Raw genomic sequence first — 16,802 nt, 5'->3', positions numbered from 1 at the left:
TAAGATTATATAATAGTACTATATCAATGTTAAATTTTCTGATTTTGGTAATCTGTGATTATATAAGTGAACGTCCTCATTCTGAGAAATAAACACACTCAAGTACTTATGATTAAAGGGGCATGAGTCTAAGACTTACTCTCAAATGATTCAGAAAAAAATATTATGTACATATAACAGAGAATGATAAAGCAAACTGGAAAAATAGTAACAACTGGTGAATCTAGGTCAAATGTATTCACCTACAGAGTTTCAAAATACTGTACATGAAGCAGAAACTGACATAACTGGATGAGAGAAATAGTCAAGTCCACAATTACAGTAGGAAACATCAACACTCGATACTCATCAATCAATAAAAAAGTAGACAGAAAATCAGTAAGACCTGTAAAACATTATCAGCAAACAATAACTGACATTAACAGAACACTCCACCCAACAATAGCAGAAGACACATTCTTTTCAGTGAACATGGAACATCCAGACTGAATATATTCTAGGACATAAACAAATGTTAACAAATTTAAAAGGAATGAAATCGTACTAAGTATATTCTCTGACCATAATGAAATTAAACTAGAAATCAGTAACAGAAAGATATCTGGAAAGCCCCAAGTATCTGGAAATTAAACAATATAATTCTACCCTTCTAAATAATCACAGGTTAAAGAGGAGGAGTATGAATGAAGAGTAAAATGAAGAGTATAAGCCTGATGTTTTGTAGAATTAACCTTAGTTTCAGCTTAACCAGTTTTCTCATAATTGTATTCAGATTATTGATCTTTTCAGGAATACTGCATTAGGTGATGATGTCCTGCTCAGTGCAATGTATCTGGAGGCCAGGATGTGAGTTTGCCCACTGTGGGTGATTTAAACTTTGATCCTTTGGTTAAGGTGATATCAGGCAGGTTTCTTCACTCTGAAGTTACTATTTTTCCCTTTATAATTAGTAAGTAATTTGTGGGGAAAAATTCTGAGTTTATATAAATATTCCATACTTCATAAAACTTTTACTTACTAGTTTTAGCTCAACTGACAATTCCTGTATATATGTTATTACTGTGATAGTTAAAAGATGGTGATTTTCTAATTCCATCATTCTTTCTACACTTACTAGTTGGCATTCTACTATAAAGACCTTTTCCTCCCACACTATGTATTTATTAACATGTGTATTCTTGCCTTTATTCATTTGATGCTTAAATTGTCCCCAGCTGGCCAGTGAAAGCCCCTTCAAGTTTCCTCCTCTGTCATGTTGATAATGTCCCCAGGTTTTTAGGGCTCCTTTAATTGCTGGCACAGGATGTTCCACAATCATTTTTTACTTTATCTCTCCTAATCCTACAATCAGCCATTTATCCACCTCCAGGGAACCTTACTTTTTATAGTTAGTGTCTCATTTTCAAACATGAGTGGATAGCCAAGGATTACCAGGTATTTGAATAAGAACTCGTAAGAAAGATAAAACCAAAATAAACCAAAGGGGGAGAAGTAACTCAAAGGAAGCAGACAAAGCAAGGAGGAGAAGAAATTTTAAAATAATTAACAGCTTTAAAGAGATAAGAAAAGATATTGCACCTCTATAATAAGAATTCGATGGTTGGAGAAAGAAAAAGCCATGGGGAATAGGGAGTGGGAGGATGCTTACAACTTAAAAACTATGAAGCCAAAAAAAAAAAAAAAGTATACATATATGTTATCTCGGTGGTAGAAGATTTTTTTAAAAAAAGGGTAAGGACAAAAACAAAAGAGAATTATATATGAAAATTAAATTAGATCAATCCATAAGGTCCGATATCCAAGCAACAGAAGTTCTAGAAAGTGAGAACACAGAGAGAAGAAAATTACTAATAAAATAATAACAATTCATTGTATACATGATTTCTGCACTGTTCTGAATGCATATTATACTTCAAAAAAAAGTTTAGAAGTGAGTGACAATTCTTTTTTAAAAGGTTTTAAAGGGCATTCCCTGGCAGTCCAGTGCTTTCACTGTCGAGGGCCTGGGTTCAACCCCTGGTTGGGGAACTAAGATCCAACAAGCAACATGGTGAGGCCAAAAAATAAAAATTAAAAATAATTTTAAAAATTAAAGGTTTTCAAAATCACATTATATAGGCATATGATATGGTAGAAAAAGTAACACACACTTGAGTATGTCTCTCACCAGCTGTATGATATTTGGCAAGTTACTAACCTCAGAGTACTTACTTAACAAGATTACATAATAGAAGTGAGAATGCCTAGCAAGAGTGACCACCTAAAAATTACTAAGTTTCCATTTACAGAAAGGCAGAATTTAACACTTACCCAAAGGAAGGCAGGACTCTGCGTGGCTGATCTCGAGTTACTGTCACTCTGATCTTTGGATAGTCACTTATTCCATTAGGAGATTTATTACCTATTTTTAAAAACCATTTGTAATTGTAAAAGAAAAACAAAACACACACACAAAAATACCTGTGAACAGTCTGCATTAGAAAAGAAAATCTGGACTTCCCTGGTGGCACAGTGGTTAAGAATCCGCCTGCCAATGCAGGGGACACAGGTTGGGGCCCTGGTCCGGGAAGATCCCACATGCTGTGGAGCAGCTAAGCCCGTGTGCCACAACTACAGAGCCTACGCTCTAGAGCCCGTGAGCCACAACTACTGAAGCCCACGCACCTAGAGCCCATGCTCTGCAACAAGAGCAGCCACCGAAATGAGAAGCCCGCACAGCACAACAAAGAATAGCCCCCACTCGCCGCAACTAGAGAAAGCCTGCTTGCAGCAACAAAGACCCAACACAGCCAAAAATAAATTAATTAATTAAAAAAAAAAGAAAAGAAAATCTGTGAGCAGTCTATACTGTAGAACTAAATATCTTATTTTTTCAAATTCTATTACTTTCTAGCACACATTTTGTAAAAGTTAAAGGAAAAGCAATAGTGCTTAGTCTGTCTTTGCTCTCAGGTAGGTAGTAACAATTCATAGGAAAGCTTTACTAGTTTTGCTTGCTGGGGCCAACAAAAGGCATGAAGAACTCAATGATTATAAACTCTGTAATCTAATCAAATTGAGTAAATTTTTCAAATTGTTTCTTCTTCTCAAGAAAACAGAAGTATTTTTAAATGAAAATCTGCTTTGTTACTACATTTCCCTGGAAGCTTCTAATACCTGTGAGACGGTTACTATACCTCAAAAAAGGGTAACAAAATTTTCATCAGCCACGTTATCTGCTGGAGCTACTATAGGGGTTTGGAGTCCCTGAGGACTCCAAAATGCAAAGAGGGCTAAAGCTCAAAGTTTTTTCTTAAGTCAGTAGCAGCAAAACGTGAACTGACCTGCACTCATTTGTTTGTAAAACCTGACTTGAATCAATGTTCAATCCTGTTGGGGTTTTTAAAATAATATTCAATAAACAACTGAAAAATGTGGAATTCCCAAACATATCTCCAAGCATTTCTGATTTGAGATTGTGTATTTCTTTATATAAGAAATCTGCCCTAGGAATACCCATGCTTCTCTGACTAGGCTACACAAACCCACAGAAATATAGTGCTGGTACTTCAGGCACAAGATAAATCTACCATCCTCTCTATATGTCAATTTTCTGAACCCACAACTTCTCTAAAAGCTCTTTTTCCCCCTTCCTCTCAAACTTTACAAGCCTATCTGTGTGGCAGAGATCACAATCATTTTCAGGACTCTGGCTTCTTTCTATTTTTCCCCACCAGAGCATTTTATATAGTATATATAATAATTACAATTCAATTTCGGGATCTAAGGATGATATGGAGGTTCCTAATCCACAAAACCATGAGAACTGGAAACCTAAGGTTGCTCCCCCATCAGATGATGTCCCTCAAAGGCAGGGTTTTATTATTTTGTTATTTTATTATGTTGTTATTTGTTTTGCTATTTTGTTATTAAAGGTTTTATTATTCTATTATTTTGTTTTGTTATTTTGCTACTAAAGGTTTTATTATTTTGTTATTCCTGATAACTTAGCACAGTGTCTGACAGAGTAAGCTCTCAGGTAACACTTTTTTTTTTCTTTTTAATAAATAAGCCCTGATCTAAGTCACATTAAAGACGCTGATAAAGCAAATAGGAAACATAACAGTAAATTCAAAGACAATACTAAAGGAAAGCTATTTGCTTTTTAGAATGGTAGGGAGAATATATCTGTGTTCTCATCTGAAGCCAAATCAGTGTTTTCCTTTCACATTCCCAAAACTCAGAGAACAGAGGCAGAAGGAGGTAGGGGAAGCAGAAATGTTTTTGACCACCTCACCCAGTTTCAGCATGTTGTTCCAGGATCCGGAATCTGTCAGTTCAGAAGATGAAGAGTTCGAAAATACCTTAAAATCAAAAAGAATCATCTCTGTATTAACTCTTAGAATTTAAATAAGTCTTAATATGAAAAAAAAAATCACTCTATTGGTGATGATTTAGTTACCTCACAGAAGAAACTTCATCAGTAAGACCAAGACTCACAAAATGATGTAAAAAGTAACAATTCCAGATTCTTCACACATATTTAAACAAGAAAACCAGATGTAGAGTTGACTCTTGAACAAGGGTCTGAACTCCGTGGATCCAATTAAATGTGGATTTTTTTCAATAGTAAATACTAGTGTATTACATGATTACTGATTGGGAATCCACTGATGCAGAACCTCAGATACGGCAGAACCAAGGATCTGGAAGGCCAACTATGTGAGTTTTTGACTGTGTGGAGAGTTGGGGCCCATAACCCAAGCATTGTTCAGAGGTCAACTGTATTAGTAATTAGGCTCCTTATAAATATTTTTTAAATGTGCAATTCCTTAATCTTTCATTTTTTGGTCTCTGTATCAAGGCTAATTAAGACATGAACATTTCAGAAAGAAGTCATCCTACATATTAATTCCTAAAAAGAGAATATTTCTAAAATTTAACTTTAATGATTAAGTACAAAGACCAGTAGCCCCAGTGAAGCCTTTCCCCACTGACCTCTCCTGAAGGGACCACATTCCGTGTTCCATTACAAGCAGAAGTCACCATGGGCTTTGTGGTCAGCTGGAATGGGAATCCAAATAAGCTGGCAGCATTGTAGAGACTGTTTTTCACTTGGTGAATAAAGCAACCTAGAAAGTGTAATATAGATTACATATACATATATAGAGTACTTAAACTTTTAGCAAGAAAAAAAAAAAGATTATATCTTAGAAAAGGCCTCTCTCAATTTTTATTAGAAGTCCTATCTTCAACCATTGAGAGAAAAAGGTACCTGTAAAAATAATTTTTCTCGTATCTGAATAACTGCAATTCCAGCATTAGCATTTTGGGGTTTTTTTAGTAAAATATCTAGGAGGTTACAAAAGCATGAAACCATCATTTTAGCAAATCACATACTGATTCACAAAAAAAAGTCCTGAAATGACAGCTTTTAAGCAATGAGTTCCCCAGAATATATACTGTAAAATAAATCTTTTCCAGAGACATAAGGGCATAACTTAGACAACCTGGAGCATATAGTTACTAGGTATGGCAGAATTCTAGGAAGCATTACCATTTACTCACTGGTTTGTCCTTACTTCTCAGGCAGGTTAACAATATAGTTGTCCTAAACAACTACTTACTACCTTGGCTATATCCAGGATGGAAATTAGTGAAGTATAAGATATGTGGCTCCTAAACGTCTAGGATGAAACAAAGCTATGCCTCTACTGGAGAAGATGTGTTGGAAGATCTCAGACTCACCCCTCCCTGCCACCAAAAATAAAGATTACAAAATAAGTAAGTAAATAAATAAGGGTGAGGGGTAGATTTCAATGCTTTCCCCACTTCCTCCTTTTATCACACTACCCCCTTCTCACTTCCTACACTGCTGATTTGTTTTCTACAATTTCCTTTCTATTTCCTAATTAAGGTTTTCTAAAGCACTACTTTGAGATAAAGGGGTCATCATGTTTTTTTTTTTAAAAGATCGTTTTGTGATCTCAGATTAACATCTTTATTCTTAAATTTACTTATTTATTTATTTTATTTTTGGCTGTGTTGGGTCTTCATTTCTGGGCGAGGGCTTTCTCTAGTTGCGGCGAGCGGGGGCCACTCTTCATCGCGGTGCGCGGGCCTCTCACTATCGTGGCCTCTCTTGTTGCGGAGCACAGGCTCCAGACGCGCAGACTCAGTAGTTGTGGCTCACGGGCCTAGTTGCTCCGCGGCATGTGGGATCTTCCCAGACCAGGGCTCGAACCCGTGTCCCCTGCATTGGCAGGCAGACTCTCAACCACTGCGCCACCAGGGAAGCCCAAGGGGTCATCATCTTAACGATATTCTGCTTTAGAGAAAAATACCCTGAAAGTGAAATGGTGGCTTTTAAACATCAAGCACTCCAGAACATATAAGATATAAAATACTTTCCAGGAAGACAGGGGAATAACTTAAACAACAAGAAAGATGTGCTAGATGGGTAAAGCAGAATCCAATTTGAAGTAATCTGTCACTATAGAATAGTTAGAAGCACCAAAATTTGCAAATGCCTTATTTCTCATTTTAGGAACTGGAGAGAATTCCAGGTTATCCCTCTAATAACGTTGAGGGATATCACTTACATTCTACTGTGCTGTAAGTGGGAGAAAAAGAACTTTAGGGATTGGTGCTTATCATCCAGACTGTCATCCAGACTCCAAACGGCAGGAAGTACTCGTAATAACATAAATGTGTAATAACATAAGTGCGCACAAACAGTACTGTGATATTTATTTTCCCATAAGTTTTGTCAAAATCTGAGTATGCCCCAAAATTATGTCAAAAGATCTCATTGATTAAAAAAAAAAAAGCAGGGCTTCCCTGGTGGCGCAGTGGTTGGGAGTCTGCCTGCTAGTGCAGGGGACACGGGTTCGAGCCCTGGTCTGGGAAGATCCCACATGCCGCAGAGCAACTAGGCCCGTGAGCCACAACTACTGAGCCTGCGCGTCTGGAGCCTGTGCTCCGCAACAAGAGAGGCCGCGATAGTGAGAGGCCCGCGCACCGCGATGAAGAGTGGCCCCCGCTTGCCACAACTAGAGAAAGCCCTCGCACAGAAACGAAGACCCAACACAGACATAAATAAATAAATAAATTAATTAATTAAAAAAAAAAAAAAAAAAAGCAGGCAGGAAGGCCCACTTCATCTGTAAAATGAAGATAAGACCATCTTATTTTGCTGAGACTAGACTAAGTAGATTGCTTCAGATACCTTTCATCTGTAAGATCATGAGTCTGCAATTCTAAGCTGCTTCTTCTTTTCACTCTTCCTTTTTTTCTCTCCAAAGCAGCCAACAGACTCATACGGTCCAATATAGTAGCCAGTATCAACAGGTAGTTACCCAAGTTTAAATTTAATTAAAATTAAATTCAGTTCCTCAGTTGCATAGCCCCACTTCAGGTACTCAATAGCCATCATCTCAGAGAGTTCTACTGGCCAGCACTGCTAGAGACCTTTACAAACTCTACCAGGAAGTATTATCTCTGCTACCCACTGCTTCCCCCTTGGCTTAGGCTCCCTTCTATAGTTTCTAGTCAGAAAATCTTAATATATATTTCGTGGAAATCATGGACGGTGAGAACCTTAACATACCAGAATTATTTCAGGAACCTTCTCTAATACCACCATCAAAGATTTTTGTTTTTTGTTTTTAACCACATACAGCTGTTTATTTATATTTTTCTATAAAATTGACTCACTTTTTTTTGCTAAACAAATGTATTTGTGAAAGGTAACTTTATATTACTACTGTTGATGTAAAGCAACCTCATTTGCCTTATGAGGAAATGAAAACAACAATATTAAGTTCTAGCTGGGCCTGTTAAAAAAGGGAAGATTAGCATGTATTAGACAAGTTTTAAATACATGCTAGCATTAAATCAACATGTTTTCTGCTTAAAATAATCATAAATTAAAAATAACTGAAAAGGATACAACATTTTTAGTTTATAACATAATTCAGATGATACTTAATGCTATGAATGTTGTATCTTCTAAAATCATTTCTTGAATTGGTATCTATCCTGTGCTTTGGGAAATACTGTCCTAATGAATTTAGTATAAATTCCTGGCATTCAAAGTCCCTCTGTATTTTGAACTCTCTCTTTGGTCAACTTTTTCTCTAAGTTCTATTTGCTATTTCCTGAATTACATAATTTCCCATACTGTTCCCTCTGCCTAGAATGTTTTTCCTTCCTATTGCTCTCTGTTGATACCCTATCTATGCTTCAAGCAAGACTCATTTCACATATTAGATCCTTCATCAAATATTTACTGAGACTCTTAACCAGCAGAAAATTGGACAGTATTTTGTTACTACCTTTCTTATATCACTTATCATATCCTCATAGACATTAGTATTATTTATGTACTTGTCTTAAAAACCCCCACTATATAATCATACACCCCCTACAATTTTAAGGCCCTTAAAAAGAGACCCTGTCATACTTATTTTTGTACTTCCTGTGGAACCTAACACATTGCTTAACAGTAAGACAGGCTCCATAAGCACTCATTGGATTTAAATGAAATCTTAACACAGACATGTCCACTCTTTACCTCATCCGGAGGTAGATTCAAATTCACGTGCATTTTTGAGAAAGAGGAAAGTATTACTATAGTATTCCACTGTGCCTTTTCTCTTTACTCTAATCTAGTTTTATTCTCTTCTACCAAGCAATGTCTAGCCCTTCAGATATAGGGAAGTAAACAATTTGAGGTAACAGATTACACTGGTTCACTCAGCTATCTGAACTAGATGACTCAGTTTGAAGTAGTTTTTACAGTGTTTTCTCCCCAAATTTAAAAAGCACCTTTTCTGTATAGGAAGATTTGGAATTTTGAAATGCACTTTCAACATACAGGCTTATTTATCTGGAAAGATACTTACGTCTCTGCTAACACTGGTTACCTCTAGAGAAGATAACTGAGTAGAAGAGGGACAGGAAAGAGACTTACTTTTCACTGTATGTACTTTTAATCTTTTGAATTTTGTCCATACATAAACTTTTCTTATATAAAAAACTAACTTTTAAAATTAATATTTAATACCTAATCTCGGTCTTTTGGCTGGTATTTCATCAGTGTCCACTGTAGAAAGCAGAGTGCTGAAAAAAAAGAAAAGAGATATATATGCATATATTCATATACACACATACGCACTCCTATAAGTAAGCTTACTATTCATGCAACACACCCCCTTCCATTCACTTTGTCATAAAATGAGATCCAACTAACGTTTATGCTATAGTAGGCCTTTAGCATTTGAGGACATAACACTATGGTTTCAACTATATGAGATCCAAAACTCCCTATTACATAATAATCTGTAGTCTGGCTAAAGTACAAACATGAAACTGGTCAGAAATCATTTAACTAGTAAATGAATATAGGTAAAAGCTTAGGATTATGCTATTCCTTTTCTCTCCAGAAATGATTTAAGAACAAATAATTTCCTTTTGAAAGATGACACCCTCCCCAAAGAAAGTCACTTTCTACTTCAGATAGAAGTAGACAATACAAGAAGCCTCAAAAGATAGTTCTCAGCCAGAAAAAGGTGTTATATTTAACTGCATTTTTATCGTGGAAACTATGTTACAGTGATAACAAAGAATTTGGAAATTCAGGAAACTTTTTGGACCTATACCTCAAGAATGTTAAAGGTTCATGGTATAATCATCCTTCTAAAGATGATTATGAATGATCATATTTACGAAAAAAATGAACAGAATAAATCCCAGGAGAATACCATTCAGTTCATAACTTTAAACATCCCAACAAGACTTACTATCTTCATCTGGACTGAAAAATGGCTTACATTTAAAAGAGTTGTTTTAGATAAAGGATGTGGTAAAGAACTGGAGTTTGACCTACAAGCCACTATTTCCCTGACCAGCAGAGATTCGCAGTAAAAATAAAGGACAGGGGAGAGGAAATTAACATTTCCTTATTCAATAAATATGTACCAAGTGCCTGTCAGGCACCAGCCTCTGCACAAGGCCCTTGGGGCAGAATATACAAACACTACCCTTATATACCCTAAGCATCATTTTAGGTACTTTACAACTTGTTGTCAAATGATCCTTATATCAACCCTACAGAAAGGTAGAAAGAATACGTTAAAACCTTGCCCTCTCTGGAACACATGATGGAATTTAGCTCACAGCCAATTCATCAATGATCTGAATTCTTAGACTCATACATTAGGTAATCATCTTGTTTTCTCAAGCTCCAAGAAACCATCCTCCAATGATCTTGAGGCTTAATTTAAAAAATGAAATTAACACTTGATCATTAAAAGTTGGGAGGTTATGTATAGAATTGGTATGGTACTTTATTCTCTAGATTAATTCTTAGGGAAGGGGATAGACACTATGAAATAGGACAAACCAACAGGTAAATGCTGAGAACAACTTTTAGTTTCCCAAAAATTTTAACTGAATTTTAGAGTACAGACTAGTGATCTTTTTAAAGGAATGAAGTACCTACTTTTTTTTTTCTCATACGCTAATTCTAAAGCACAGAATCACTCTCCCTCCCCAGCAAAACACACACACACACACACACACACACACACACACACACACACACACAGTTTGACAGCTGTTTCAGAACAAGACAGCTGCTGTCTCTCGGTGCTAAGAGAACAGTAAGTGTAACCGAAAGGGCTTTGGGCAAGCTGTGAGTCTCACTTCCCTTAACTGCACTTATTGCGCACAGATAACACTTGGGAGTGTGCTTTGTAAACAGGAGCCACACAAAGACAGTACTCCTTCAATTTTCAGTTTTCAACCTAAGAGCAGCAAAATATGATACAGCCCCATTTGCTGACAGCAACCAGCTTTAACTCTGACAAGAAAGATCCTAACCGTCACCGACCACTAGCTCCTTCCATCATCAGGATTCGCATCTGCACAGCGCGGAGGAGCGACTACGTCACCAGGGCATCCGCGACACGCACCTCTAACCGCCTCCGCCCCAGCTACCTGTTTCTGCCGAGCGGGGCCTGCCTAGCTGGATCAGCGCTATGCCGGCCGAGCCCGGGGTGGGGGAGGGGAACAGCCAGGCCGGCGCTCGGCCCCCTCTCCTCTCACCTGTTCGAGCGCCGCCTCTTCAGGAAGGCCCTGGCAGGGGGCACCGGCCGATCACAGAAACGGAAAATGGTGCCGAGAATCCTAACCAGCCATTTGTACATACCAGGCCCAAGCAGCAGCGGCGGCCGACACACCCCGAGACGTAAACCCCAGAGCTGTCGCCGCCGCTGCCGCCTTCGCTGCCTCGACCACCAACGCCAAAGCTCAGTCGCCGACTTGTGACGCGGTCCTAGGGCCCACAGATACAACGTCACCTGAGCTACAGGACGCCCCCGCTTGCCACCGCTTCTGACGTCACCTCCTCCCGCCCGACCGGAAAGCATCTTCGCCCTCAACCTGCGCAGGCGCAACCTAGGTCCCCACCTCCCGAGCCTAGCAACCAGAATGCCTGCGGGATGGTCCCAGCCCAATCGCTAACGAGATCGCAAGGGCTGTGGGCGGGGTTTTCTCTTCGGCGGAGCCAGTCCTGAGGCTGCCCGCGGGACAAGGCCCACGGGCCGCACGTGAGGTTTCTCCACCCGGGAGGGAGCGCTCCCAGCCCTGAAACACAGTAGGTGATCAGTAAATGTTTGAGTGCACCAAATAAAGGTTAGGTTAATTAACAAACGTTTACGCTGCTAGGCGCCCCTTACTTTTCACATACTTTATGTCTGGTATTTTACACGCAGTCACCTTCATTTCTCCCAGCAACCGCAGGCGATGCGGAGCCTTGTGCCCATTTTTAATAAGGAAATCCAGGCATAGAGCGATTAAGTAATTGCCTAAAGTCAAAAAGCTAGCTAGTGGCACAGCTGGAATTTGAACCGCAGTTGTGTACCAGCGCCACAGTCCCTCGCCCTTGAAGTCCGTCTACTGGCAGAAACATGATTACAAATTACAATACAAGATAATTGGCTGTAAGTAAACTATACTTCAATTAAATTTTTAAAAAGATAATTGGCTGCTCTGATAAAGGTGGGTAGAAAGTGCAGTAGGAGCCAGAGAAAGGAAAACCGTCGGCTAGGGAAGTTAAGGAAAGGGCACAGGTCAAGGAAGGCTTCACAGAAACTTAAGGATGAAAAGCTACCTGTGGCCTACTAGTACCTACTAGTCCCCCCCTGAGCTGGCAGGGAGTGCTGCTAATTACTCTCCCTCTCTTATCTAGAGGTCCTACTTCAGATTAATTATCAACAACAGAAAAGGACCCACCCTCTTACTAAAGGAAAATCCAGTCCCCTGGCCCAACACTCTTGGGAATCCTCAAATGTTTTCATGACCCACGAATCCATCCCTGAATGCACTTGATCCTTAGTCTGTGATTCAGTTAAGGTCAGACTTCCAGATTTGCTTGAACTTCAACACAGGCACTCCCCAGTAAGCCTCATCATTTGCTCGATAGACATTCTTCCTAGATTCTTTCTGCAGCAAGCCACCCACTAGAGCCCCAGAAGCAACAGCAACCCACCTGTGGCTACCACCACACTGGCCTGGGGGGATGAGGGCAGGTCCTAGAGGGTAGAAGCAAATCCTAAGTGTGAACATGGGATCCTCCCTCAGTTCCCTAAAATATAGCTAACACCTGTCTGTTACAGATAGTTTGGGAATAATAGGAGAATTATTAATATAAAGCTGAGAAGGTTCAGAAGTGGCTATTACAAGTACAGCATCTATAGCCCATTGCCTCCCAAAAGGATTCTGGGCCCCTCAAGGTCATCTCTCCACTCTTCTCAGCAACTTCTACGTGTCACCAACAGAAGATAATTTCCCTTCCACATTTGCGTCTACCCATTTCAGGCTGGTCTCGCAAGTTAACTTAAAAGGAGATTACCATTGGCATTATGATGCAGGGCAGTTCAGCTGTGTCCCAACTGTCCATTCCACTATAGAAGTCTTTGCTTTTGCCAAACCAAGAAGACCACTCAAGTATTGGAAAGGAATTCTCCAAAACAAAAGAGTGGTCTTCATTAAAACATAAATCAGAAAACTGCAAGCTGCTTTAGTTAGAAGAGCAGCTTCTCCCAGGTTCTGGCCACCAAGATTTAAGAAACATTGGCATCAGGTCTCAGAGCAGACTACTACGACACCACAACACAATTTTTTTTTCTTTTCTGGCCTCATTAAGAGCACCCTCACATACCCAATACTGAAACATAGGTCACCCGCCATGAAAAGTGGGAGGGCTTTGGGATTACAAACCTCAGTCCGAATCTCTGGACCTCATCAGCAAACAATAACTCTGCCAGCCCCTCTGCACACATACATCACCTTTGTGTCCTCCTAGTTCTCTAGTCACCCTCTGAAATGGAGAAGGAAAGGGGATTCAGCCTTACAGTCGCTTCTGCCTGGGTCTCGTCTGCCAGTTGGTGCCTTCGATGTCCTGTCGTCCACAGTAGAGGCGTGGACCACTGCCCATCCACTGACCAAGGAGTGGGATTATCCTTAACCCCAAATCCACTACTGCCGGAGCCATTCCCAGACTCAGGAACTCTTCACTGGAGGCCCAGAGGAGAATCCCAAAATCACATGGAGTAACAAGGATACTGAGATTTCTGCCCTTGGTTTGGATAACTTGCACCCATGTACCGCCAGAGGAGCACAACCTCATTGCTTCAGTTTTCACAGGATATCCTAACCGGTTACCCTAATTTTCCAAAAAGAGCTCCTCCTCCTCCTCCTGCGGAGATCCTCTCCTTCAAGCCTTTCCATGGCCCCTCCCCCATCTTCCTCAAAACCTACCTCCCCTCCACAGAACAATGAAGACCCAGCCCTCCAAGCCATTCTTTAGTCTTGCAAATTTTCCCTTGGCCAGCATTCTCGAAGTGTTAAAAGATTTCCTCCCAACTTCGTTTTTGCTGACCCCTGTCAGAAGAGAGATCTGGGCCCTTTGACTGAAGCGGGGTATAAACCCATAGGTGAGGTGTTGTTGGTTTGGGCCTAACGTGCCTAAAATCTAACATAATTCACCACCATGAAAATTAATTTCCTTCTGGGGACCAACTCCTCTGGTACTCAAGAAAAGCGAGCCCTTCTAATAATGTGACTTTGATCTTAGTCTGTCCAACAACTTTGGCCATATTATGCCAAAAGCAAGTACAGCTTTCCGTGTCCTAGATTTTATTACAAAATTTGCTCACATCAACTACAAATGGTTTGGCCTGCCTCAAGTGGAGAAATAATAGCATCAGGCCCTACCTAAGCCTATTTCCTCATCTGCAAAACAGAGTTCACCAAACCCGTCTCTCAGATCTGTGGGCACATCAAATGTGTTGATGTATATGAAAGGGCTACTTCAATGCCCAGCATAGCTAAGTGCTTAATGTTTCTCTTCCCTCTCTTTCCTTCTCATATCTAATAAGTCATTTAACTTGACAGTTCTGCATCCTATGTTTTCTACAGATCTGCCTGTTCCCCTCTCCAAATGTTACCAAGACTGTTAGCCTTGAGCTCCAATCCTCCCCCTTCAGCTGCAGGGAGGTGTTATCCTACCTAGTCTTACAGGAAACCACCAGAAGAGAAAAACAAGAGCCCACCAAACCAGTTAGAACCAACTATGTCCAAGGTGGTAGAAAACCTGACCTTCACTAGACCCTCATTATATGCTCACTGTAATACATTTGCATAGTAAATAACACACCTGATAGTTGACAATTGCCACGGAAAGAGCCAGAAGAGCCCATAGAAGGACTGAAAATGGGTGTTGTAAAACGGGTGTTGTCCCAGTTCCTAGCATACCACACCTCTGTTCTCAGATAAGTCATAAATATTCCTCACTCTCTTTTTTTTTTTTTTTTGCTGCGTTGCTTGGCATGCGGGATCTTAGTTCCCTGAACAGGGATTGAACCCATGCGCCCCTGCAGTGGAAGCCTGGAGTCTTAAGCACTGGACCTCCAGAGAAGTCCTCCTCCCTCACTTTACTCAGTTCCCTCCTTTTACCTCGACCCTCCTGTATATGTAGTGTCTCAAGCAGGTTGAGAAGTTGATTTTCTTTCTTTTTTTTTTTAAATAAACATTTTATTTTAGAGTAATTTTAGATTTACAGAAAAGTTACAGAGAATACAGACTTCCCTTATACTCTTCACCCATTTGCTCCTAATACATAACTGTGGTACATGTATAAAAGTAAGACAGTAACACTGGCACATTACTATTTTTTTTCTTTTTTTTTTTTTTGAATTTTATTTTATTTATTCTTTTATAGAGCAGGTTCTCATTAGTCATCCATTTTATACACATCAGTGTATACATGTCAATCCCAATCTCCCAATTCATCACACCACCAACCCCACCCCCTGTTGTTTTTCCCCCTTGGTGTCCATACATTAGTTCTCTACATCTGTGTCTCAATTTCTGCCCTGCAAACCGGTTCATCTGTACCATTTTTCTAGGTTCCACATATATGTGTTAATATACAATATTTGTTTTTCTATTTCTGACATACTTCACTCTGCATGACAGTCTCTAGATCCATCCACGTCTCTACAAATGACCCAATTTTATTCCTTTTTATGGCTGAGTAATATTCCATTGTATATATGTACCACTTCTTCTTTATCCATTTGTCTGTCGATGGGCATGGAGGTTACTTCCATGACCTGGCTATTGTAAATAGTGCTGCAGTGAACACTGGGGTGCATGTGTCTTTTTGAATTATGGTTTTCTCTGGGTATATGCCCAGTAGTGGGATTGCTGGGTCATATGGTAATTCTATTTTTAGTTTTTTAAGGAACCTCCATACTGTTCTTCATAGTGGCTGTATCAATTTACATTCCCACCAACAGTACAAGAGGGTTCCCTTTTCTCCACACCCTCTCCAGCATTTTTGTTTGTAGATTTTCTGATGATGCCCATTCTAACTGGTGTGAGGTGATACCTCATTGTAGTTTTGATTTGCTTTTCTCTAATAATTAGTGATGTTGGGCAGCTTTCATGTGCTTCTTGGCCATCTGTATGTCTTTTTGGAGAAATGTCTATTTAGGTCTTCTGCCCATTTTTGGATTGGGTTGTTTGTTTTTTTAATATTGAGCTGCATGAGCTGTTATATATTTTGGAGATTAATCCCTTGTCTGTTGATTCGTTTGCAAATATTTTCTCCCATTCAGAGGGTTGTCTTTTCGTCTTGTTTATGGTTTCCTTTGCTGTGCAAAAGCTTTTAAGTTTCATTAGGTTCCATTTCTTTATTTTTGTTTTTATTTCCATTACTCTAGCAGGCAGATCAAAAAAGATCTTACTGTGATTTATGTCAAAGAGTGTTCTTCCTATGTTTTCCTCTAAGAGTTTTATAGTGTCCGGTCTTACATTTAGGTCTAGAATCCATTTTGACTTTATTTTTGTGTATGGTGTTAGGGAGTGTTCTAATTTCATTCTTTTACATGTAGCTGTCCAGTTTTCCCAGCACCACTTATTGAAGAGACTGTCTTTTCTCCATTGTATATCCTTCCCTCCTTTGTCATAGATTAGTTGACCATAGATGAGTGGGCTTATCTCTGGGCTTTCTACCTTGTTCCATTGATATATATTTCTGTTTTTGTGCCATTACCATATTGTCTTGATTACTGTAGCTTTGTAGTATAGTCTGAAGTCAGGGAGTCTGATTCCTCCAGCTCCGTTTTTTTCCCTCAAGACTGTTTTGGCTATTCGGGATCTTTTGTGTCTCCATACAAATTTTAAGATTTTTTGTTCTAGTTCCATAAAAAATGCCATTGGTAATTTGATAGGGATTGCATTGAATCTGTAGA

General features: G+C 39.4%; 1 protein-coding gene across 5 annotated transcripts in view; it reads right to left on the bottom strand.

The window, feature by feature from the left end:
- Positions 1–11,389, bottom strand: part of SENP2 (SUMO specific peptidase 2) — a 31,351-nt gene extending 19,962 nt beyond the window's left edge. For 2 of the 5 annotated variants that reach the window (XR_014263499.1, XM_082461498.1), the window contains exons 1-5: positions 11,089–11,389; positions 9,047–9,102; positions 4,978–5,111; positions 4,277–4,343; positions 2,311–2,401 (exon numbers count right to left, since the gene is read on the bottom strand). Coding sequence is in view for 3 of the 5 variants with exons in the window: in XM_082461498.1 (XP_082317624.1) it covers positions 2,311–2,401; positions 4,277–4,343; positions 4,978–5,111; positions 9,047–9,102; positions 11,089–11,189 (449 nt within the window). In the remaining 2 variants the exon portion in view is untranslated. The remainder of the gene's footprint in view (positions 1–2,310; positions 2,402–4,276; positions 4,344–4,977; positions 5,112–9,046; positions 9,103–11,088) is intronic. The other 3 variants (XR_014263500.1, XM_082461497.1, XM_082461499.1) reach the window with 3 other exon arrangements.
- Between the last annotated feature and the right edge of the window lie 5,413 nt (positions 11,390–16,802).

This window comes from Balaenoptera physalus, assembly GCF_965194825.1.
Source record: "Balaenoptera physalus genome assembly, chromosome: 4".
Taxonomy (NCBI): Eukaryota; Metazoa; Chordata; class Mammalia; order Artiodactyla; family Balaenopteridae; genus Balaenoptera; species Balaenoptera physalus.
Note: the sequence above shows the minus strand (reverse complement) of the source record. Positions and strands in the feature narration are given on the sequence as shown.